The 23,713-nt window shown below is 48.8% G+C and overlaps 1 protein-coding gene across 1 annotated transcript in view; it reads left to right on the forward strand.

Annotated features, from left to right (window-relative positions):
• CECR2 (CECR2 histone acetyl-lysine reader) overlaps positions 1-21,063 on the forward strand; it is a 177,658-nt gene extending 156,595 nt beyond the window's left edge. Inside the window, exons 9-18 of the mRNA XM_066381125.1 lie at positions 1,621-1,750; positions 2,212-2,249; positions 2,332-2,423; positions 2,633-2,759; positions 3,541-3,929; positions 4,492-4,617; positions 4,795-5,632; positions 8,502-9,924; positions 12,660-12,771; positions 16,142-21,063. Of these exons, the coding sequence (XP_066237222.1) occupies positions 1,621-1,750; positions 2,212-2,249; positions 2,332-2,423; positions 2,633-2,759; positions 3,541-3,929; positions 4,492-4,617; positions 4,795-5,632; positions 8,502-9,924; positions 12,660-12,771; positions 16,142-16,147 (3,281 nt within the window). The 3' untranslated portion in view covers positions 16,148-21,063. The remainder of the gene's footprint in view (positions 1-1,620; positions 1,751-2,211; positions 2,250-2,331; positions 2,424-2,632; positions 2,760-3,540; positions 3,930-4,491; positions 4,618-4,794; positions 5,633-8,501; positions 9,925-12,659; positions 12,772-16,141) is intronic.
• The last annotated feature ends 2,650 nt before the right edge of the window (positions 21,064-23,713 follow it).

Below are 23,713 nucleotides of genomic sequence, written 5' to 3' on the forward strand. Positions count from 1 at the left end.
CACTTTGGTAATGCCTGATAAAGGTATCGTACATACCTCTAGCGATTCTGCTGCTGGACTTTCATACATGTTTACAAGGCAAGTTGTTAAAAGAATGGTCATTATAATATTGTTACAAAATGCAAAAGAGTTGCAGTCAACTAGAAAAAGGATTCTTAAGCTGAGAGATACTGTATTAAAGTTAAGGTGAAAATGCTAAGCTTAGTTTAGTGGACACATAATTACTCATTAATGTAGTTACACTTTAAGCTTGAAGCTCTCTTTAAAAAAAATTTTTTTAAGGCCCTGGCCGGTTGGCTCAGTGGTAGAGCATCAGCCTGGCGTGCAGGAGTCCTGGGTTCGATTCCCAGCCAGGGCACACAGGAGAAGTGCCCATCTGCTTCTCCACCCCTTCCACTCTCCTTCTTCTCTGTCTCTCTCTTCCCCTCCTGCAGCCAAGGCTCCATTGGAGCAAAGTTGGCCCCTGCGCTGAGGATGGCTCCTTGGCCTCTGCCTCAGGCGCTAGAATGGCTTGGATGCAACAGAGCAATGGCCCAGATGGGCAGAGCATCGCCTCCTGGTGGGCATGCCAGGTGGATCCCAGTCGGGCGCATGCAGGAGTCTGTCTGACTGCCTCCCCGTTTCCAACTCCAGAAAAATACAAGAAAAAATTTTTTTTTAATTGTTGCTAGCAAAATGCCTTTGATTAATTAAAGCAGATAGATACTCTTTTAAGTTTATAAATGAAAATAACGTAAGAACAAAGACACAAGTCAAATGGACCCTGCTGGCAAGCACACTGTTTGCAGAATCCTGTCACATTCACAGTGGAAGTTCTGGGCCTGTCCCTTGGGGAAGAAACCAAGACCTGTCTGGGCTTTTCCCTTCAGTGTTTGTTTATGAAAGTGTCCTTCATTCCCTGCCTTCTTCTGTCCCCTGGCCTTCCTGGTCCCTACCTGCGCTGAGCGCCCCACCAGGCTGGTGATGGAATGGCATGTGTGTTCTCCTGGGCGTGGCTGTGAGCCAGGAAAACAAGGCCTCTGCCTTCCAGCTCCACACCAGCCACTTACCATTGCCATCGGCTTAGTGGGACCAGCGGCCGGTGTGGGGGTGGGCTGGAGATCAGACAGTGGCTGTGCATGCAGACCTTTGTAAATGCCAAACCTTGAGAGCTTGGAGAGGCAGTCAGACAAACATGAAGTTCTGTATGTTTGATTTGATAGTCTAGTCCTTGAAGTGGATGTTGCTCTTTTGAGAGAAAGAGGAAAGGACTCTGGTAATGACAAGGATAATTCATCCTCATTCAGTCTTCTATTTTTTTTTCTTTTTGTTAAAATCTTTTTACTTTTCAGCCTTGTTCTTTTTCCTGCCCCCATTCCAGTATTTGCCCCTACCCCCCTTATTCCTCAGCTTGGATCTCAGTGTGTCTAAGAGCAAACAGCCCCACTCATAAAGCCTCTCGTCCCTAGAAGCATCCTGATGATCAGAAAGAGGATGGTGAAGGAAGCACAATGATTCACAACCACTGCTTTGTGACCTTTGTTTCTTCCTCCTCTCATACTGATAAGGACATGTAATTGATGTCTTGATCAGTGAAGCGTCCTTAACTCATTATACCATGATGCTTTGTGTTCCCTGTAGACCGAGCTAAGAGGAGGAAGCTCAGGGAAGAGAGGGCCTGGCTGCTGGCCCAGGGGAAGGAGCTCCCCCCAGAGCTCTCCCACCTGGACCCCAACTCCCCTATGAGGGAAGAGAAAAAGACTAAAGACCTGTGAGTATGTGACATTTGTTAAGCACGTTTCTCATTTAACCCTTAGAACAACTCTGTGTGGTACATCATGTTTGATGTTTGTGAGCTTCTGAATCTATTTTGTGCTTTTTTGGATTATTATTCTTTGTATCACAAATACTCATTCAAGTAAAATGAGACCTGGGAAAGAGTATGCTATTGAATTACTAACATAGGGTCATAAACTATGTTCTGGATCACCTAAGCCACCCCATTGTCTTGTAGATGAGACAAATGATGCTCCCTTTTTTGCTAAATTATGCTAACCCTCATCTTCATAATTAATTTCTGGAGCGTTAACACTATTACATACTTGTCTTTAATGATAATTATTGGGTCTATTCCAAAACTTGATGCAGTCAGGTGGGTCTGTGGTTGAATTAAGAGGGTTTAAGGAGAGAGGAGGTCACAGTCATTATTAAATTCTTATTTGTGATTTACAGCTTTGAGTTGGATGATGATTTCACCGCCATGTACAAAGGTCAGTTTCCATTCTCAGCTATTGTGTTTCTGGTGAAAAGACTCTTATGTGAGTGTGTTAAGCTGTCTTCTCTGGCTCTCAGTTCTAGATGTGGTAAAGGCTCACAAGGATTCCTGGCCCTTTTTGGAACCTGTGGATGAATCATATGCCCCAAACTATTATCAGATTATTAAGGTAGTTAAACCTACTGTGCAGTTACACCTGTTGTGACGTGTTTTGCTCTTGCTTTTTGTTTTTGTCTGTTTGAGTTCATTATTCTTGAAAGTCAGAGTTGCTGGATATAGACCAGGCTTTGAGCAACTTAAAATGGTATGATTCCCTTGCCACATAGGGATTACGAGATGTTTTCTCCAGGTTATTGTAATAAACATGTCCTGTTTTAGGTCCCGATGGATATTTCAAGCATGGAGAAGAAAATAAATGGAGGGCTGTACTGCACCAAGGAGGAATTTGTGAACGACATGAAGACTATATTCCGGAACTGTCGGAAATACAATGGGGAAAGCAGTGGTGAGTGGGAGGGGCTTCCCCTGTAACCAAGAGTAAACTGCCTCTTATTTTAGAGCAGCGGTTCTCAACCTGTGGGTCGCGACCCCGGCGGGGGTCGAACGACCAAAACACAGGGGTTGCCTAAAGCCATCGGAAATTATTTTATTTAAAAATGTATTGTATAATAAATATGTATTTTATTTTAAAATGTATTGTATAATAAATATGTATTTTATTTAATAATGTATAATAAATATGTATTTTATTTCAAAATGTATTGTATAATAAATATGTGTTTTATTTAAAAATGTATTGTATAATAAATATGTATTTTCCGATGGCTTTAGGCGACCCCTGTGTTTTGGTCGTTCGACCCCCGCCGGGGTCGCGACCCACAGGTTGAGAACCGCTGTTTTAGAGACTCAAGTTCTGGTGAGCCAGGCCTGTCCCTAGGTTGGTTATAGAGAGTATGTACTAACGCCGTGGGCGAGCTGCTCTGACCACTGGCACAGTGTGCACCCGCTGGGGAGCTCGGGCTGTTTCTCATTATCCTGCAGGCCAGTGTGAGTCCACTCTGCTGGACCTGCTTAACACGGACAGCAAACCACTGACAAGATGAACCTGGTAGTTCTGCGGTGTGATTAAATTCTCACAAGTTTGGGGTAGTGAGAGTTATACAGCTGGAGCCTCTTAGGACAGAAGCTCCGAGTTTACCCCAGTAGCATCTTCTGTTTATTAGTAGAATTGTCTTCTGTGGCTTATAAACGCTTTACCTGAAAGTCAGTCCTTTATCTTTCCATAGAGTATACCAAGATGTCAGATAACTTAGAGAGGTGTTTCCATCGGGCAATGATGAAGCATTTTCCTGGCGAGGATGGAGACACAGATGAAGAGTTCTGGATCAGAGAGGATGAGAAGCGGGAGAAGAGACGGAGCCGGGCTGGGCGGAGTGGGGGCAGCCACGTGTGCACTCGGTCCAGGGACTCCGAAGGGCCCAGCAGGAAACAGCCACCCGTGGAGAATGGAGGGAAGTCATTGCCACCGGCACGCCGAGCCCCCTCCTCTGGGGGTGACCCCAGCAGCAGTTCCACGCAGCTCCCTCGGGAGGTGGGCGCCTCAAATGGCCGCGGCCTCCCTCGTCCCCTGCGTTATGGTGGGATGCCCACCCAGGCGCCCCTTTTAAACCAGATGGTAAGAAATAGCTGAGATTGTGCTAAAGCCTCTCCTAGTCAGTGAACGCAGAGCAAGGAAGACTTCCATTTGGACTCCTCCTCCATAATAATTTACGTGTGTGGATTGTTTCCTCCACACATCTGTTCTTTCTTTAGTCTTCCTTTGTCTTAAATCCTCCTTCCTCCTAATCATTTGAACCATGCTTTCTCAAAGTGGGCAAAAATTGGGATAAAAGTAAGTCTTAAGTCCTTGTATGTATAAAACACAGCAGTGCATATGGTGCATGTAATATACAACCCGTCTGTGGTATTAAATTTCACAGTGCTGCTGGTGAGGGGGGAGTTAGCTTAAGAGGCTGGTGGCGTTGAGGGGCAGTAAACAGCAGTCTGTGTCAGAGAGGGAGGTGCTTTGGGCCCCGGAGCTAGTCCTGATGGAGGGGTGCCCATGGCTGGCAGTCTTCCTTTCTCGGTGCCCTGCGGGGTGCGTGCTCTGTGGTGTGTTCCTCTTCAGAACCACCCATGTTTTCTTCCTAATGTCTGCTTTCCTCACCACTCTTCTTGCTGTCACTCACACCCCACAGAGGCCCGCCATCCCCGAAACATTTGGTCCTCTTCGAGGACCCGACCCCGCCAGCTTATATGTCTCCTCTCGAGTCCCCGAGCCACACCCGGGGGAGCCTGGCCAGCACCAGCCCTTTGCCATGCAGGTAAGCAGCCTCCTCATCAAGTGTAGGCACAGAGCCTCAGAGCTGACTGTCGGAAGTGCGGTCTCTTCCTGGGTTCACTTTCACTGTCACTTGCTCGGTTGAGTCATTGCTGTGGATGAAGCACATCACAGTTCTGTGTGTTGTGAACACCGCTGTCTCCTCTCTTCTCGTTGTCAGCCTTCTGTGGGAACTAACAAACACCGAGGACCCAGGCTGGGCACGCCCGAAGAAAAGCCGGTGTGTGGGGGGCTGGCGCACCTTCCCAGCGTGGGCTCACAACCAGGACCCGTGCCTCTTGGGCAGATGAGCAGCCCGGGTCAGGACGGAAATGTGTACCCCCTGACTCAGTTCCAGCCAGGCTTTCTCCCACCCCGGCATGCGGGGGTTCCAGCCCGACCCCCAGACTTCCCTGAAAGTTCAGACATCCCTCCCAGCCACATGTACCGACCATACAAATACCTGAACCGAGTGCACGCTGCTGTCTGGAATGGGAACCACAGTGCTACAAACCTGGGACCCTTAGGGCCAGATGAGAAGTCCTTCATGGGGCCGGGACCCTCTCACCAGCCTCGCACTCTGAGCCACATGATGGATGCCCAGGTGATGAGACCACCCCTTCCTCCAAACCAGTGGACTGAGCGATCAGGCTTCCTACCTCATGGTGTCCCTTCTTCAGGGTGTGTGCGGCCACCCTGTACATCTGGTGGGCGTCGGCTGCAGCCGCCTCTAGCACCGAGTCCCCTCTTTGGAGCACCCTCTCAGGTTCTGCGAGGGGGGCAAGGAGGGGACTCCATGATGGACAGTCCAGAAATGATCGCCATGCAGCAGCTGTCCTCTCGCGTGTGCCCGCCCGGCGTGCCTTACCACCCCCAACAGCCCGTGCCCCCCCATGTGCCTGGCCCTTTTCCACAGGGCGCTCCCTCAGTGTCCACTAGTGCATCAGCCCCCACACCTGCCTTGGGGAACCCTGGAAGGATGCAGGACAGTGACACACAAGAGCCTGACAGCGACCGAGGTAATGAACACATTACTTACGTGATTCTGGCCCTTTAAGCTGTCAATTCACGGATAATCTTGACACAGTGTCAAGCCAAACTTAACCTGGTTTCCTTCCTCCTTTTCTTTTTCTTTTGGGGGTGGGGGAGAAGCACCACCCAGCTGTGCACCCACTGATTGCCTCATACACCCTGACCGGGGACTGAACCCGTGACCCTGGCATGCTGGGACCACGTTCTACCCACTGAGCAACCCGGTATGGGCCCAGCCTGTTTTTCTTGACCTCCTCAGGGTTAGGCCAGTCATGGCACTGGTTTTGTCCCAAAGACCCAGAGGGTCCTGGTCATGGCAGTGACTGCTCAGACACAGGGCTTGCTGTGCAGGTACTTTCTGAGGCTTCAGTGAATATGAATTCATTTCACTTTCAGAAAAAGCCTTCCAGATAGCTGCTATTATTAGCCTTGTTTTTCCAGATGGGAATTCCAGGCAAAGCTAATGGAGGACTTGCTCTTATCGACCTAGTAAGTGGTAGACTGAACTCTGACCCCAGACAGACTGGACCCAGCACCTGCCACCAAAGTTCATGACCTCAGAGTTACTGTTATGAAATAAAGTCTGCGTACTTGTATCCTTTATTCCTTGGTTACATGTCAGCATCTACTAAGAATGCAGAAGAGTGAGACCCAACAAATCTTGAAGGAATTTCTTATATGTGCCCTTTCAGAGAACAGACCTATGTCTGAAGGGGTCAGATGCACGCGTCTTGACAGTGCTCATTCCTAGGACAGGTTCTCGTGTGTGTAGCGTGTGACTATTCAGCATGTTGTGCAGAGTGGAGGCTGGACTTTATAGAACAGGGTAGGAGTCCACATAAGGTTGGTGGTAAGCTGTCTGACCTGGCGGCGCAGTGGCTAGAGTGTCAGACTGGGATTCAGAGGACCCAGGTTCAAAACCCTGAGGTTGCCAGCTTGAGCGCAGGATCACTGGCTTGAGTGTGGAATCATAGACATGACGCCATGATCACTGGCTTGAGCCTGAAGGTCGCTGGCTTGAGCAAGGGTCACTTGCTCTGCTGTAGCCACACTGTGCCCCCCATCAAGGCACATATGAGAAGGCAATCAATGAACAACTAAGGACCTGCAATGAAGAATTGATACTTCTCATCTCTCTCCCTTCCTGTCTGTCCCTCCAAAAAAAATAAGAAAAAAGGTTGGTGGTAGGCCTGGAACTCTAACTTACTTTTTATTGTCTTTTTTAAGGAAAAGCCTCACTGAGCAGCAGCTCTGACAGGATGTTGTTTTTTTTCCATTCAGTGAGACGAGGGGAGGCAGAGAAACAAACTCCTGCATGTGCTCTGATCAGGATCCACCTGGCAAACCCACTCAGGGGCGATGTTCTGCCCATCTGGGGTGAGGTCTATTGCTCAGCAACCGAGCTCTTAGCACCTGACGTGGAGGCCTTGGAGCCATCCTCATTGTCCTGGGGCCAACTCTCTCCAACCCAGCCATGGCTGCGGGAGGAAGGGGGAAAGAGAGAGAGAGGCGAGAGGAGGAGGGGTGGAGAAGTAAATGGGCACCTCTCCTGTGTGTCCTGACTGGAAATTGAACCTGGAACTTCCACATGCCAGGCTGATGCTCTACCACCGAGCCAGCTGGCCAGGGCTGGATTTTCTAATACTTATTTCAAAGGGTGTCTGGAATTTGAAACTTAAGAAGAGAAGTTCCACTGATGCCACCTTGGGAAAGTCTGCTAGCTGCGGTGCTTTGTGCTGAGTGAGAAGTGGGAAATGCAGGTTTGGTCTCATAGCCTGGCATCCTTGTAGACTGTGAGTCATTGTGGACATCAGTCTCATCCTTTTGACCCAGCATCAGGATGATGCTTGACCACACCTGGGCAACAGCTGTGTCCTACTAGGGAGATTATAATAGCAAGCCCATATTTATGGGTTGATATAATGGGCCAAAGATTCTGAGGTTGTACTGAAGCATTTGAGTCTAGTAACTTAATTTCATTGAGTTTATTAAATTTCTCTAATATGTTAACGGTGGCTTTTGAGTTGTGTGCTTGTTTTTAATACATTCAGATAATGTCGATTTTCCATTTTGTCAGGTCCTTAGGGTACAGTGGGGATAAGTAAAGAAGCAGTCTTTCCCCTGCAGAGTATATGTTGTGGTCAGGGGTCCAGCCTTCCTGAGACCACCATGGCCTGGCCTTCTCCTGTGTCAGCTGTTCGAGCCTCCTGGCCTGGCCTGCAACCCTGGTGACAGCTGTACCCTCCTGCCTTGTCCCACGTGCGTCCACTTGGAGCCCTTGCGCCATGAATTACCGTATTTTTCATTCCATAAGATTTACTTTTTTTCTCCCAAAAGTGGAGGGGAAAATGCCTGTGCATCTTATGGAGCAAAAAATACGGTATTTTATTTAATATTTTAACACACAATTTGGTTCAGAATATTTTTTTTTCTTATTTTTCTCCTTAAAACCCTAGGTGTGTCTTATGGTCAGGTGTGTCTTATGGAGCGAAAAATACGGTATGTGCTCCCTTTCACCAGTCTCTGGTGTGACGGCGGAAGCAGAGGCAGGCGAGGACGTGTGCAGTCTTTGGCTGCCCCCCCCCTTTTTTTTTTTTTTTTTTTTTTGTATTTTTCTGAAGCTGGAAATGGGGAGAGACAGACAGACTCCCGCATGCGCCCGACCGGGATCCACCCGGCACGCCCACCAGGGGCGACGCTCTGCTTGGCTGCCTTTTGAGTAGAGTAGATACTCTAGGCCTTGCCTCCACATTGTAACTCCTTCCAGGGGTTCTCGGTGGTCTGTTCATCATTCCCTCCCATTGGTGTTGCCACTCCAGCTGCTGCATTGTTAGTTTGTTCTCCGTTTTCTTGCAGCAAATCCCTTGCCTGGGCTTGAGAAACCTCCGAGCGCAGGTGCCTCAGAGGGGGTGTACCTCAAACAGCTACCTCAGCCTGCGCGGCCCCTGCAGAACAGCTGCACCAGGCAGAGCTCGCTGCAAGAAGGGGAAGCAGAGGGTCCGGAGCTCAGAAGTGACTCTTTGGCATCTGAAGACAGCTGTCAGGCTGCAAAAGGCAAAGCTTCCTGGGCCTCGGAGAGCAGCTACAGTGGCCCAGTGGCCCAAGGCTGTGTGAGGGACCTCTCCACCCTGGCAAACCAAGGCACTCTGCCCGAAAATGGAGGGATTGTTGAAGTTCCCACTTGTGGACCAGAGGGGAAGGTCCTGGGTGGTGGTGGTCCAGAAAAGCCACTGTGCCCCATCAGTAAAACGCTGCAGGAAGCCATGCCATGTACAGGACAGAACCCAGCTGCTCTGCCCAGTGCAGAGCCCAGTTTGATGGGGGTCACCGTCAGCCAGTTCTCTCCCCTGTACATGCCCAGCCTGGACTACCCCGACCCTGCTGCACACTACCACGTGGGGCCCGGCCTGCAGGGTCTGGGCCCTGTGCTGGGAGGCAGACCCTCAGCATCACACCCTCAGCATTTCTCCCCCAGGGGCTTCCATCCTAACAGCTCGCATTCTGGGGTCTTTCCCCGGTATCGCCCCCACCAAGGAATGCGGTATTCTTACCAGCCACCACCTCAGCCTTCCTACCATCACTACCAGCGAACTCCTTATTACCCGTGTCCACAGGGCTTGCCTGAATGGCAGAGACATCTCCATCCCCCAGGAAGCCCAACTGGGCCCCCCCCCAGCCAGCCTCCCCCTCCCAGGCCCCTCTTCTCAGACAAGAGCACCATGGTTAACCTGCCAGGCTGTGAGACTCTGAGTGCTACCCTGACTTCCCCAACCCACATTGACACGGGGGCTGTCAAGGCCGTCACTGCCGATGGGCAGAGTCCTGGCCCAGAGAAGGAGAAGCTGGATGACTCCATGGAGAGGCCAGAGAGTCCCAAAGAGTTCTTAGACCTGGACAACCACAACGCAGCTACCAAGCACCGGAGTTCCCTGTCCACCGGCGGGTACCTTTACGGGACCCCTCCCCCCACACTGAGCTCAGGGGTGGGGTTTGGCTCCCCTGCTTTCCCCCCTCACGGTGTGATGCTGCAGACAAGGCCCTCCTACACACCACTGCGACCAGCCGGCCACTTCCAGCCCCGAGCGTACTCTTCCCCGATGGCAGCCCGCCCGCCTCACCACCCAGTGGCTTCTTCCCAGCCCAATGGCCTCTCTCAGGATGGCGCTGTCTACCGCTGCCAGGAGGAGGGCCTGGGCCACTTCCAGGCTATAATGATGGAGCAGATTGGCACTGCAAGTGGAGTCAGGGGGCCTTTCCAGGAAGCATACAGACCATCAGGGTAAGGTTGCATTGGATTTATTTTCCCCGGAAAGAGATTAGATGTCACAATTTTTAAAAGAAAAGTGGTGGCCCTGATCAGTTGGCTCAGTGGATTGAGCATTGGCCTGGCATGTGGATACCCTGGCTTCGATACCTGGTTAGGACACACAGGAGATGTGACCACCTCCTCCTCCCTCTCCTCCTTCTCTCCTTCTTCCCCTCTCACAGCCAGTAGCTCAGTTGGTCCGATCGTCACCTGAGGTGCTGAGCATAGCTCAGTTGATTCGAGCATTGGCCCCAGATGGAGGTTGCCAGGTGGATCCCAGTTGGGGCGCATGCGAAAACCTGTCTCTCTATCTCCCCTCCTCTCACTTTAAAAAAAAATGGTTTTAGAAATGGCAGTAAACTTTAGTGGTCTCTTGGGACCAAGATGAGCATGTGGAAAGGGGGTTAGCTCCAGAGTTTGGATTTTGTCTTTGCCCACCCCACCCATGAACATGAATTGGCAGTGAAGTGACTGTTCAGTTAGGTTTTGGTACAGAAAACATGACGGCCACCACTGGAGCTATAGTCAAGAGTCTTCAGCATTGTTTCTGAGTTCATGTCCTCTGACCAAGGTAACATGGGTCACTCAGACCTGGGGTGTGTGACATCATGGTTAGGTTTTATTATTATCAGTTAAAGTTATGAGACCTGATCATAAAACCAAAGCTATTCAACTGAAACACCAGCATGCCCCTCCCCAGAGCCAGCCTGAGAAGGCCTCACCTCTAAACCATCTCCCCCATTTAACATTTTGTCGCGTTTATTTCTTTTCTTTCCCTTTCCTCCTAAACCGTCAGAAAGTACATTGTTAGGTGTCTTGTCCTTTTTTTCCCTGGACACTTCAGCATGTATCTCCTAAGAATAGGACCGCTTTCCTGGCGCACCACCTCAAATCATCACACCCAAGAAAAATGTCATCAGTTGTATCTAAGAGTCCTAATTTCTCCAGCTGTGTCTTTGTTTTGCTTTGATTTTCTTTTTCCTTTTTTTCCTTTGTATTTTCTGAAGTTGGAAATGGGGAGGCAGTCAGACTCCCACATGCGCCTGACCGGGATCCACCCGGCATGCCCACCAGGGGGCGATGCTCTGCCCATCTGGGGCGTTGCTCTGTTGCAACCAGAGCCATTCTAGCGCCTGAGGCAGAGGCCACAGAGCCATCCCCAGCGCCCGGGCCAACTTTGCTCCAATGGAGCCTTGGCTGCGGGAGGGGAAGAGAGAGACAGAGAGGAAGGAGAGGGGGAGGGGTGGAGAAGCAGGTGAGTACTTCTCCTGTGTGCCTTGGCCAGGAATTGAACCCGGGACCCCTGCACGCCAGGCCGACGCTCCACCACTGAGCCAACCGGCCAGGCCTGATTTTCTTTTTTCATTTAAGATCCAACCAAGCCTGACGAGGCGGTGGTGCAGTGGATAGAGCGTTGGATTGGTACACAGAGGACCCAGATTCGAAACCCAAAGGTCGCAGGCTTGAACCCAAAGGTCACTGGCTTGAGCAAGGTGTCATTCACTCTGCTGTAGCTCACCACCCCCAGGCACATATGAGAAAGCAATCGTTGAACAACTAAGGTGCTGCAGTGAAGAATTGATGCTTCTCATCTCTCTCCCTTCCCGTCTATGTGTCCCTATCTGTCCCTCTCACTGTCTCTCTGTCTCTGTAAAAAAAGAAAAAGAATCCAATCAAGGTTAATTTACATTAGGTTGTTATGTCTATTTAATCTCTTAATTTATAACATTCATCCTATCGTATTATTTTCTAATCTTTTTCTCCTTTTTTTAAAATGTTTTCTATTTACTGAATTTTTAGAGACGGAGAATAGGGATGGATAGCAGGATGTACTTTTTTTTTTTTTTTTACAGAGACAGAGAGTGAGTCAGAGAGAAGGATAGACAGGGACAGACAGACAGGAACGGAGAGAGATGAGAAGCATCAATCATTAGTTTTTCATTGCGTGTTACAACACCTTAGTTGTTCATTGATTGCTTTCTCATATGTGCCTTGACCGTGGGCCTTCAGCAGACCGAGTAACCCCTTGCTGGAGCCAGTGACCTTGGGTTCAAGCTGGTGGGCTTTTGCTCAAACCAGATGAGCCCGCACTCAGGCTGGCGACCTCTGGGTCTCGAACCTGGGTCCTCTGCATCCCAGTCCGACGCTCTATCCACTGCGCCACCGCCTGGTCAGGCAGCAGCAGGATGTACTTATGTGTCTTGACCGAATAAGTGCTGGGTTTCAAACTGGCGACCTCAGCGTTCCAGGTCGAGGCTTTATCCACTGTGCCACCAGTCAGGCTGTTTTCTTCTTGTTTTCAAAGTCCAGGACAGTTCTCATATAGTGTCACAAATTCTGGATCCTTACTATTTGCTCATGTTTAAATATTTTTATTTACTCATTTAAGAGAGAGGAAGAGAGAGACAGGCAGATAAAAACATCAATCTGTTCTGTATGTGCCCTGCCTGGGGATCAAAGTAGCAGCCTCTGCGTATTGAAACAAGTTCCAGCCAACTGAGCCATCTGGCCAGGGTGCTGTGTGCTGATGTTTAGAGCGGATTGAACCCTGACTAGGTGGTCCTGTGCTCATTGCCTCACACCTAGAGGCACATAGTGCAGCTTTGTCCCAGTGTTGAGGATTCCAGTTTTGATCTCCCAGAAAACTAAGGCAGTATCTGCCTAAGATTTTCCTTTAATTCTTATCTGTCCTCTCCTTGTGGCTACAGAATGCAGATGCATCCAGTGCAGGCCCAGCCCTCCTTCCCAAAGACACCGGCACCAGCCGCCCTGCAGGAACAGCTGCCGCCGCATAAGCCCCCGACACTCCCACTCGATCAGGTAAGAAATGCCAACAAGGAGAGCTCTTTAGTTAGTGAGTCCTATTATTTTTTCTTTTTTAAAATCGGAGGTGCCTTAGTGACTCATTTCCATGAGTGGCTATGGCCTGATGGAAAGGGGGAGGGGTCAGCATGACATTCCATTTACACACAAAAGTAGATGGGCAAGCCCAGAGCACTCTTGTGGTTAGAAGTTGGCAGCATGGGAAAGGGGAGGAACAGGTGTGGAGTTGAGGTATCATTAAAAAATACAAGCTCCCTCAAACTGGAGTACATGGGGGCACTTGGTCTGCTTCAACACAGAAGGAATCAGAAGGTCAAAAGCAGTGTGGGGGCCCTGGCCGGTTGGCTCAGTGGTAGAGTGTTGGCCTGGCGTGCAGAAGTCCTGGGTTCAATTCCCGGGCAGGGCACACAGGAGAAGCGCCCATCTGCTTCTCCACCCCTCCCCCTCTCCTTCCTCTCTGTCTCTCTCTTCCCCTCCCGCAGCCGAGGCTCCATTGGAGCAAAGTTGGCCCGGGCACTGAGGATGGCTCTGTGGCCTCTGCCTCAGGTGCTAGAATGGCTCTGGTCGCAACAGAGCAACGCCCCAGATGGGCAGAGCATCGCCCCCTGGTGGGCGTGCCGGGTGGATCCCGGTCGGGCGCATGCGGGAGTCTGTCTGACTGCCTCCCCGTTTCCAACTTCAGAAAAAAAAAAAAAAGGCAGTGTGGGAGGGCCAGAGCCATCCGCTGGTAGGTGGTAGGAAGAAGGACATGGTCCCCATCACATTGGGAACCCACCAGTTTGGAGGGCCAACTTAAGTTACATGTGAATTTTCAACTGCGTGGCAGGTCAGCGCCCCCCCCCACACACACACACACACATTCTTCAGTTGAAGTCATTGTTCATGACTTCTATGTTCTGAAGAAATCTTTGAAGGTGCCCTGTTGCTGCAGGCATTCGGGGGAGGGGGTGCACTCCGGCCTGGCTCATGGTGGCTCACTGTGGCAGGTACTAGGGAGGCTCTGAACACAGCTTCTGCTGCGGCCACGACATACTTGTTCCTTTTCTTAGGTAACTGGCAGCTTGGGGGTTAAACTTCATTTTTTCAAACTAGTGTCCAGCATTTATCAGATCTACCGGAAAGTTCTGTCCGTTTCTATCACAAGTTTCGACACATAAGCACATGTTTATTTGACGCATGTGTGCCTCTCTATTTTTATCACTTAATGTATACATACTGACATAGCAAATGAACTAAAAGTTGATTCACGTTAGTCTTATGTGTGAAGCGATAGTGTACCCATGGCTACTGATAAAGTTCATTTACGCCACTGTAATTTTTACGAATTTCAACAAGGAAGAAATGCTACAGAAGCATGTAGAAATTTATTGAAAGTGTTTGGTTAAGGTACAGTTTCTGATAGGACATGCAGAAGATGGTTCGAAAAATTCAAAACAGGTGATTTCGACCTTTCTGATAAACCATGTTCTGGGCAACCATCTTTGATCGATGACGATGTTGGTAAGACCATGTTGGAGCAAGATCCTTTTCTGACAACATCGGAGATCGCAGAAAGGCTTAATTCAGCTCAGCAAACCATTTCGGATCATATTCGGAAGATAGGATTGGTGTGAAAATATTCAAGATGGGTGCCACATGAATTAAGTCAGAAGAATTTGGATGATCGAGTCATCATATGCACATCTCTGCTTGCTCGGAACAAAATCAAGCCCTTCTTGAACTGGATGATAACTGGGGATGAAAAGTGATTACCTATGAAAACATCGTAAGGAAAAGGGCATATTGTGAACCCGGAAAACCTAGCCCTTCCACCTCTAAACCAAATTTGACTCTGAATAAGAAAATGTGTAGCCTGACCTGTGGTGGTGCAGTGGATAAAGCGTCAACCTGGAAACACTGAGGTTGCCGGTTCAAAACCCTGGCTTACCTGGTCAAGGCACATATGAGAGTTGATGCTTCCTGCTCCTCCTCCTTTTCTCTCTCTCTCTGTCTCCTCCCATCCTTTCTAAAATTAATAAATAAATAAATAAATAAAAAAGAAAATGTGTATATGGTGGGACATTTGAGGACCAATACATTATGAGCTTTTAAAACCGAACAAAAAGCTCAATTTGGGCCTGACCTGTGGTGGCGCAGTGGATATAGTGTCGACCTGGAAATGCTGAGGTCGCCGGTTCAAAACCCTGGGCTTGCCTGGTCAAGGCACATATGGGAGTTGATGCTTCCAGCTCCTCCCCCCTGTCTCTCTCTCCTCTCTCTGTCTCTCTCTCTCCCTCTTTCTCCTCTCTAAAATGAATAAATAAAAATAAAAAAATTACAAAAATAGTCAAACTATTAAAAATAATAATAAAAAAAAAAAATAAAAAAATAAAAAAAAAAAAAGCTCAATTTGGAGAAGTATTGTCAGCAACTGGATAATTTAAAGACAGCAGTCCAAGAAAAGAGGCTGGCGATGTTCAGTAGGAAGAACATCATACTGCATCATGATAATGCCAGGCCACATGTTGCTTTGGGGACTCGTCAAAAAATTGCAGAACTGGGCTGGGAAATTCTGTCGCATCCACCATATTCCCCGGACTTAGCACCCTCCGACTATCACTTGTTTTTGTCCTCACAAAATTTTTTGAAGGGCAAAAAATCGAAAATGATGAAGATATCAAACAAGCACTGGTTCAGTTTTTCGCATCAAAAGATAAAACATTTTTCAAAAATGGGATATACAAAATGCCCTCACGCTGGCAAGAAATCATTAATAGTAATGGCAATTATATTATTTAATAAAGTTTATTGACAGTAAGAAAAATTTATATTTTGTTTTATTCCAAAAACAGACAGAACTTTCCAGTAGACCATATATTTTGATATAGTCATAGTCCCTTGCATATTTTAATGTTTGTTTTATTGACATTAGAGGCAGGGAGAGAGACAAAGAGACAGGGACATAGAACTGCTCCTGCATGTGCCCTGACCGGGAATGCAACCAGCAACCTCTGCACTTCATGACAGTGCTCCAACCAACTGAGCTATCCGCCAGGGCGCGTCGACTCTTATCCTTCCTGCCCGTTTGGTTTTAAGGGACTAGGCAGTCAGGGTTTTAAATACTGGCAGCTACCTCTGAGCACCGCTCTGTGTCTAGCACGGCTGAGAGCTACATGCTGTCTGACTCCTGTGGTCGCTGTCAGCGTGTGTCCTTCCCTGTGTGTGAGCCCGGCAGGGACCAGGGGACTGCAGTGCGAGTGGGAGGTATGGCTGGGGAGCAAGTCCATCCGTCCTCCTCGATGAGAGGAATAGCTCTTTGGCTGATTTAATTTTAAGGTTAACACAAGTGTGAAGTTTGCTTAAATCATCCTTGTCTTGCTTTTCCCAGAGCTAGTTCAAGGAGGAACTACCCCAAGGAAACAGAAAGCTGCACATGAAGGCTGGAACATGGAGAATTTGGGGAATGACCCTCACCCACCTTGATCCCTGTCACCTGCCAAGCCCCTCATTGTGCCACCTCGCATCAGCTGGCATCTGGAGCGGTGCCCACAGCCCTCAAAGCACATTGCTCAGATGACTGGCGCACAGCTTGCAGGGTCCTGGCCAGGTCTCTAGCATGGCTGATAATTAGGAACAAATGAGCTGAAAGTAGGGACAGCTGTTCCAAGTCCTGAGACTGTTCAGGGAAGGTCATCTAAGACTTGGGAGGGGCAGACATACAGATGGAGTGGTGCTTGTAAACTTCCATGAGCAGCTAAACTCAGGTATATGTTTGGGGAAGGAACTACTTGTAGTGTTCATTTGTTTGGAGCTGGGTCCAGTTTACAGATTTTTCATGTTGCCTTTTGAAATAACTTCTGTTGTTGGTGAATGTATTATACATAAACTGCAAAATGGGTGAGGGCCTGGGAGACATGAAAGTCCCCACAGCGGACACCCTCCTCCCTCTGGGCGCCATCCCCACGGCGGGCACCGCCTTCCATGTGGGTGCTGTCCTCAAGGCGGGCACAGCGCTGGAGTGATCCTCATCTGTTTACAGTCACATCACACTGAGTACATGGAGGGTGGAGGAGAGGGTAGGAGAGGCTTACTCTAGTAATGTCATTGTGTTTTCCTCGGTGGCCAGCTGTCCTTCGAGAGTTCAGGTCTTCTTTCCAATCCAAGAGGATTTTGTTCCACTGTCCCCTAGACGTTTAGTTTCTCAGTTCAGAGGCAGAGTGTTCTCATGGCCTTCCAGAAGTTTCCACCCAGCAGGCAAGCTACCCTCTTGATGGGTGGCCCCGCTTGGACTGGGAGACCGATGCCCTTCCGGGTTTGTCACCGGCTCTACCAGAGAGTTCTAAACCGGTGTCTGGGATCCCTAGTGTTGTCTTATTAGAAGAGAAAGGGAAGTGTCCTTGTCACAGACCTGCTGGGGCTGTGCTTGGGCCGCATCAGCAGAGCTTGCCGGTGCAAGCCCCGTTTTGTGGAAGTGACTACTCAGGTTTGTATATGTTAGTATCAATAAGGAAATTGCACAGTTTTGAATAGGAAAAATGTATTCTATAGGTTTACAGTTTGAATTTAGGAATATTTCAGTATATATAGTCTATTCATTTTTAAGTGAATCATAGTAAAATAAGTCATGGTGGTTTAAATAGCTGTCAAGACAGAGTTCTTGGGAATCATTTGTTGCATGTGTGATAGGAAACACTTTTGCAGTATTAAGTTACTTTATTACCATTTTAGATGTGAATTACACTGGACTCTTTCTGTTTAGCATTCTGTTTGATATTAGCTGAGATGCAGGCTCAGTTGGGACTTATGTGAATATCCCACAGAGAAAGAAAGGACTAAGGAAAATGCCCTGAAATTACAGGTTCTTGTCAAGGATAGCATATTTTTAAGCATGCCTTTGGGATAGTGGAAAAGCTACCAATATATTAATCGGCCCTACTTACTTATAAAGTCATCTGTGTCAGGGACAATGAACCTCTGTTCGATTTTAGCGTCCTTGATTGACATGTGGCACTGTCACGTTTAAAGTTTGCTGAACTTGTGCCATCCTTAGGATGAGAAAGAAATTGGAAACGTGTCATACCCCAAGACACCAGCTCCCTATCAGGAGATCCCTCCTTGTGCGGGCGTTCCTGTTGACCTGGCAGTGTGGCTCACAGCACGGGCAGGACCGAGAACTAAGCCGGGAGCATAGATGCTTCCAAAATAGTGCACAACAATATGACTTTTTCTCTAACAGACTTTCATTTTAAATCTGGTGTGATTTTAAGTGCAATGAGTTCTGAGCTGTGTTCTCATTTGATCCTAATTCTTGTTAGAAATCTGTCGTGGGCATAATCTGGTTTATAAGAGGGACAACATCAGCGTTCCCTGCAGAAAGAGCAGCTAGAAGGTGTGTGGATGGGCCCGGCCAGCCAGGGAGTTGGTCAGTGTGGAAGATCGCACAGCAGGAGCATTGCTACTTCTCTCTGTGTTTGTGCAGAAGCAGGAAAAGGCAGCTGCCCTCACAGCTAGCTTGAGCCTAAGCCTGATCTTACCTGGGCATTCTGCCAGTGACACCCTTTCTCTTTCTACATGGAAGCTGGTTTGAGTGAGAGGCCTCTGCTCCTCTCTGAGCAAGGAGCACATAACACAGGCCTTCTCCTGGCGCTGATGTGCGGGGTTGTTTGTGCTGAGCTCCTGGGGGCAAGGGGCCGAAGCAAGAGTTGGCGGATGGGTCCCCTCCCCTTCCTTCCACCCAGTGTACACAGTGCTTGTGATTGGTTACCCTTTCTCCTCACTCCCCCAGCCCCTTACCCCATTACCTGTGTTAGAAGCTGTGAACAGTAGGAAAAAAGCAGTAATTTATCCTTAATCTCCCTTCTTGGTATGTAGAGAGATGAGAAACTAGGAAATTAAACTACTGTATTCTGTTATAACACTGTGAAGAAGGGCAGCAGAAACACTTCGTGGGTCATGCGTCCTCCCGTTGGTAGGTCCTAGCTGCTCCTGGCTTTCCGGTGCAGATCCGTGGAAGCAGCAGAGCTGCTGGATAGCGGGAACACACGTGATGAGCTCCTGTGGCTGCTCAGCCGTGTCCCCCGCAGGGGCTCTTCTGAGGCCCCTCTCTCCTCTAGTGCGCTCTCCGGTGTCAGGCTCTGAGTGGAAGGGCTTCATGCTGGACTGCTCCAGCCCCACCACAGTGCCAGCTCGCAGTCCCCGGGGGGACAGCTGCTCTCTGAAGGATGAGGCTCACCTGAGTCTGCAGTGATAGCTGACCCTTACCACCCCCGCCCCTCCGGCTCAAGAGAAGTAGGATCAGAAAGGAGAGCTCTCTCGTAAGGTTTCTGGTTTCAAGGGTTTTTCCCCTTAAGAGTCTGTTCATTCAGAAGGTAGCTATTGACTAAAATTTATTATGGTAGATGTATCTGGAGGATAAGGAAGCACACAATATGCAGATTCTTGTTTATATAATTTTTTCCATCCCACTTTTTTTTTGACAGTGTCAGAGAGAGGGACAGATGGGTTCAGACAGACAGGAATGGAGAGAGATGAGAAGCGTCAATTCTTTGTTGCAGCTCCTTAGTTGTTCATTGATCGCTTTCTCATATGTGCCTTGACCCGGGAGCTACAGCAGAGCGAGTGACCCCTTTGCTCAAACCAGCGACCTTGGGATCATGTTTATGATCCTGTGCTCAAGCCAATGACCTCTGTCTGGGTTTCAAACCTGGGTCCTCCACATCCCAGTTTGACGCTCTATCCATTCTGCCACTAACTGGTCAGGCTCACTTTTAAAAATAAAATACTAAGTTACTCCATCTCTCCTTAGGCTTTCTGATAGTGCACATGAGCACAGTTGTTCTCAGTGTGCCCGAGCCACGCCCAAGTCACACTGCTTTCAAAGCGGACCTTTCTCTGTTCCTCTCTTTGTGTTTTTGAGAACCCAGACCTGTCATTGTGACCCGTAGTCCAGCCAGACCTCGCCATGTTAAGTGTCACTTCACCCGGGCCTGGCCCTCAGACCTTGGAAGTGCTTGTCCTGACTGACCTTTGGTCTCTGTGGCACTTACTTGCTATATTGATATTTATGCTAATTTGCTACTGTCCAAAGCACAAAATTCCTTTATTGCAGTAATCACAGATTTAGAAACAAATTTTCAATTCATACCACTTGGTTGAACCTATTTTCTTGCTTTTTTTAAATGGGCATTCAAATCTCTTTTCAATTACACTGCTCTTAAGACCTAATTTAAAACATCACAGGAAGTCTTAATCCAGCAATCCCCAGGCAAGGCCAGTGCATAGTGCCAAGATCCTGACGTGCTTTCACAGGGACTATTCTAAGGGAGTGAAAAGGCTCCTAGTCTAGCATTACTTCCCCTTCGTGCCTGCCTGTCAGCTCTGCCTCCCCCTAGATCCTGTGTGGACCTCAGTTGCAGAAATTGGTTTCGTGTACGAAAGAAAAGGGGCTCTGGGATACAGGGTCCCCAGGGCAGGCTCTGTCCACCACTTGAGTGAGGACACTTGGGGTTTTGGTGGAGCAGATAGGCTCTTACCCCTGGGCTCACATCACTCACCAGGAACCAAGGCTAGTTGAGCCTTTCTGCGGGTTGGACTCCATCATGCAACCTTAGGACGCTCGCTGCGCCTGTTCTGCTTCCCTGGTGTAAATGGGACTTGAGTGGATGCTCACGTCTAACCTCTTGAATGAAACTGTGCACAAGGTTGGTGTCCAGGCTGCGTGCTTACCTAACTCTGTGCTTTGTAGGGCCTTTGTTAACAAAGAAGAAGCTGTCTCCTGGCTAGTCTCTTTAATTCTGCACCAGGGGACTCACAGAACCTTTATTTAGAAACGCCTGATAACCAACTCACTGTCCTGTAGGGGTGGGGTCGGAAACAGGAGTGTGAGTATTGAGTAAGTTACTGGAATGCTGAGCCCCTGCTCAGACACTCCACGGACCCCTTCCTTTCCTAGCTGGACTTGGCCCCTCACCCTCCTGTCTTGCACACAGCTCCTGGGAGCCCAGGTCATTGTCCAGTGGCCGGGAGCACACAGGGTCAGGGGTCCTTTGCAGCGGCTGCAGAGGCTGTGTAACTCTCCTGGCCAGTACTGGAAAGGGGAGTGCTATTTATTTTTATATTGTGTATATTTGTCGTGGTCTGCTGACTCCCTGTTTCACTGAGAGCGACACTTACCTCAATAGTTAGTTCAATATTGTGTGTTGGATAATTTTCTAAAAGAACTTTTTAAAAAGCTTTTTGATCCTTGGAGGTCTGTAGATTTATTTCCATATGATGAACTGGTTATTTTGTATAAAGTACATTCTTAAAATAGCAAGTCTGATCTGTGTGTGTCTATGTCACTTCTATCAGGACAGAGGTCCCAATGCAGTCACCTAGAAACTGCCCTCCGTGCCCACCTGGCCCCGCCAAGGTGGGCGGCAGCGGTGGGCAGTGAAGGGGCTGGCTGTGCAGGAGCTGAGAGAACTTGACGGCAATGAACTTGACTGATAATTCTACCCACTGATGGGGATGAAGTACTCTCCCCGCCTCCTGCATTCACCAGGTACCACCCACACATGCTCAGCTCTTGGTACACCTGTGCTGTACTGGACGGGAAAGGGAGAGAACAGATTTTAAAAGTAGCTGCCTGGTCCCAGCCAGATAGCTTGGTTGGTTGAGCATCGTCCCAAAACACAAAGGCTGTGAGCTTGATCCCCACCTTAGGCACATACAGGAACAGAACAATATTTTTGTATGTCTCTGAAGTCAATAAATAAAATTTCCAAGTAAGATAGAATGGCTGCCTTTATCAGCTATAGCCTTAAGACACTACACACAGTTCCTGGCCTTGTTTAGCCTCAAATTACTCATTTTGTAAAGTAGCTGCATTCAGTGTAAATTCTCCACAGGTCCATCAATTTCCAAGTCCATTCTTCACTCAGGTCCTTCACATGGGCAGTGACATCTTTCTGTCCTGACCTCCCATTTGGTGTCAGATAATCCCACAGCATTCTTATTACTAAGTTTTGAGACTTCCATCCTGTTGCTGGTTTTTTTAATTTTTGTTTGATTTTAGAGAAGAGAGGAAGGGAGAGAGAGAGACATCTACTTGTTGGAACAACCCTTCATTTAGCAGTTGACTCGTGTGTGCCCTGACAGGGATCAAACCCTCAACCTGGGCATGTCAGGATGACATTCTAACCAACGGAACTACCTGGCCAGGGCACATCCTGGTGCTGTTTTAAAAACATGTTCCCATTTCATTCTCCCATAAAAAGTATTTTTCCTGTAAAATAGTGTTGATCACATTTCTCTAAGTTAGTAGTTGCATTTCCATATAAATTTCCCCCCACCCCCCGCCCCAAAGTGAGAAGCGGGGGAGGCATACTCACTCCTGCATGCGCCCTACCGGGATCCACCCGGCATGCCCACCAGGGGGCGATGCTCTGCCCATTTGGGGTGTTGCTCCGCTGCAACTGGAACCATTCTAGCGCCTGAGGCGGAGGCCATGGAGCCATCCTCAGTGCCCGGGGATGGACACTTTGCTCTAATGGAGCCTTGGCTGCTGGAGGGGAAGAGAGACGGAAAGGAGAGGGGGAAGAGTGGAGAAGCAGATGGGTGCCTCTCCTGTATGCCCTGACTGGGAATCAAACCCAGGACTTCACATGCCACAGAGCCAACCAGCCAGGGCCCATATAATAATTTTTGAAACAACAACAAAAAAAAATGATAATAATCTTTAAAGTGAAAAAGATAATAATCTTTAAAGTGAAAAATCATGAGTGAAACCCAGACTTGACACATTTCCTTTTCTGCTAGGGAGGCAGGGCACCACTGGGGTCTGGCAGACTTTGCTGTCCTGACAGCTGTGACCCAGTACAGCCAACAAACCCCTCACCCCTCTGTGCTGTGCATATTAGTATCACACCCTTAAAATAACATGTAACATTGACTTCTAACTTTGGGTTCTCAGCTGAAACCCCTCCTGGGACTGGAATTTCTTACCAAAGCCGAAAGTTGACAATTAGCTAATGGTAGGGTTTGACTTGAATAGGACTCTAGCTCCTAGCAGTCTGCTTCATATTGCCAGATGTATCTCCTCGGAACCAAAACGAAATCTCTTCCACTGGTCCACTCTTGTTTCAAAATTTGAAGGTTGGAAGACAACCTTCACCTTGTATCTTGTGAGTGGCCTATGTTACTAAACTATTAGGCAAGAGTTGCCTTTGGAACAAATGCCATTGGACTTTCCCTCCCCCAAGTCCAGCTCCTGTAGGCTTCACTGTCCCCTCCCCCACTGGACTCTGTAACTGGGCCTGCAGATTTATGTCCCTGGCATCATGGTTTTCCCTTGGGTGTGTGTGTGTGTGTGTTTAGAAAGAAACGGGAGGAGAGGGATGAGAAGCATCAACTCATAGTTGAGTCACTTTAGTTGTTGATTGCTTCTCGTGTGTGGTCACCGGGGGGGCTTAAGCCAGTGACCTCCGGGTTTCAAGCCTGGGACCTCAGTATCCCTGGTGATGCTCTACCCACTGTGCCACCACCAGTCGGGCCCTTGGGGACAGCAAGGGTCCCATTCAAACCAGGTCCATATAGCAGGCTGCCGAGGCTCCGCCCACACTGCCGGGACAGGGAGGAGGCTGTGGTGGTCTCTGCCCAGGCCTGCAGAAGGACTGCAGAGATGCTGCCGAACGGAGAAGCGCCCTCGTGTCCAGTCGCCCCAGCTTCCGCATCCTCCGTCCCGTCTTCTGGGCTGTTTGGAGCTGTTTCCGAGATCTAAATCCAACAGCGCTGCCAGTCCAGCATCAAGTCAGGGCCTCCCCACGGGGAACCATCTGTGTGCTCCTGTGACATCTGCAGTCACTGCTGTCATTTATTCAAATTTCCATGAGCTGACATTTGCCTCTGCAGTGCCCTATCTAATGGTCACCAATCTGGCTTCCCAACCTCTTGCCCTCCAAGAATTAAAAACCTAGGCTTT

This window comes from Saccopteryx leptura, chromosome 4 (assembly GCF_036850995.1).
Source record: "Saccopteryx leptura isolate mSacLep1 chromosome 4, mSacLep1_pri_phased_curated, whole genome shotgun sequence".
In the NCBI taxonomy this organism is placed as follows: domain Eukaryota; kingdom Metazoa; phylum Chordata; class Mammalia; order Chiroptera; family Emballonuridae; genus Saccopteryx; species Saccopteryx leptura.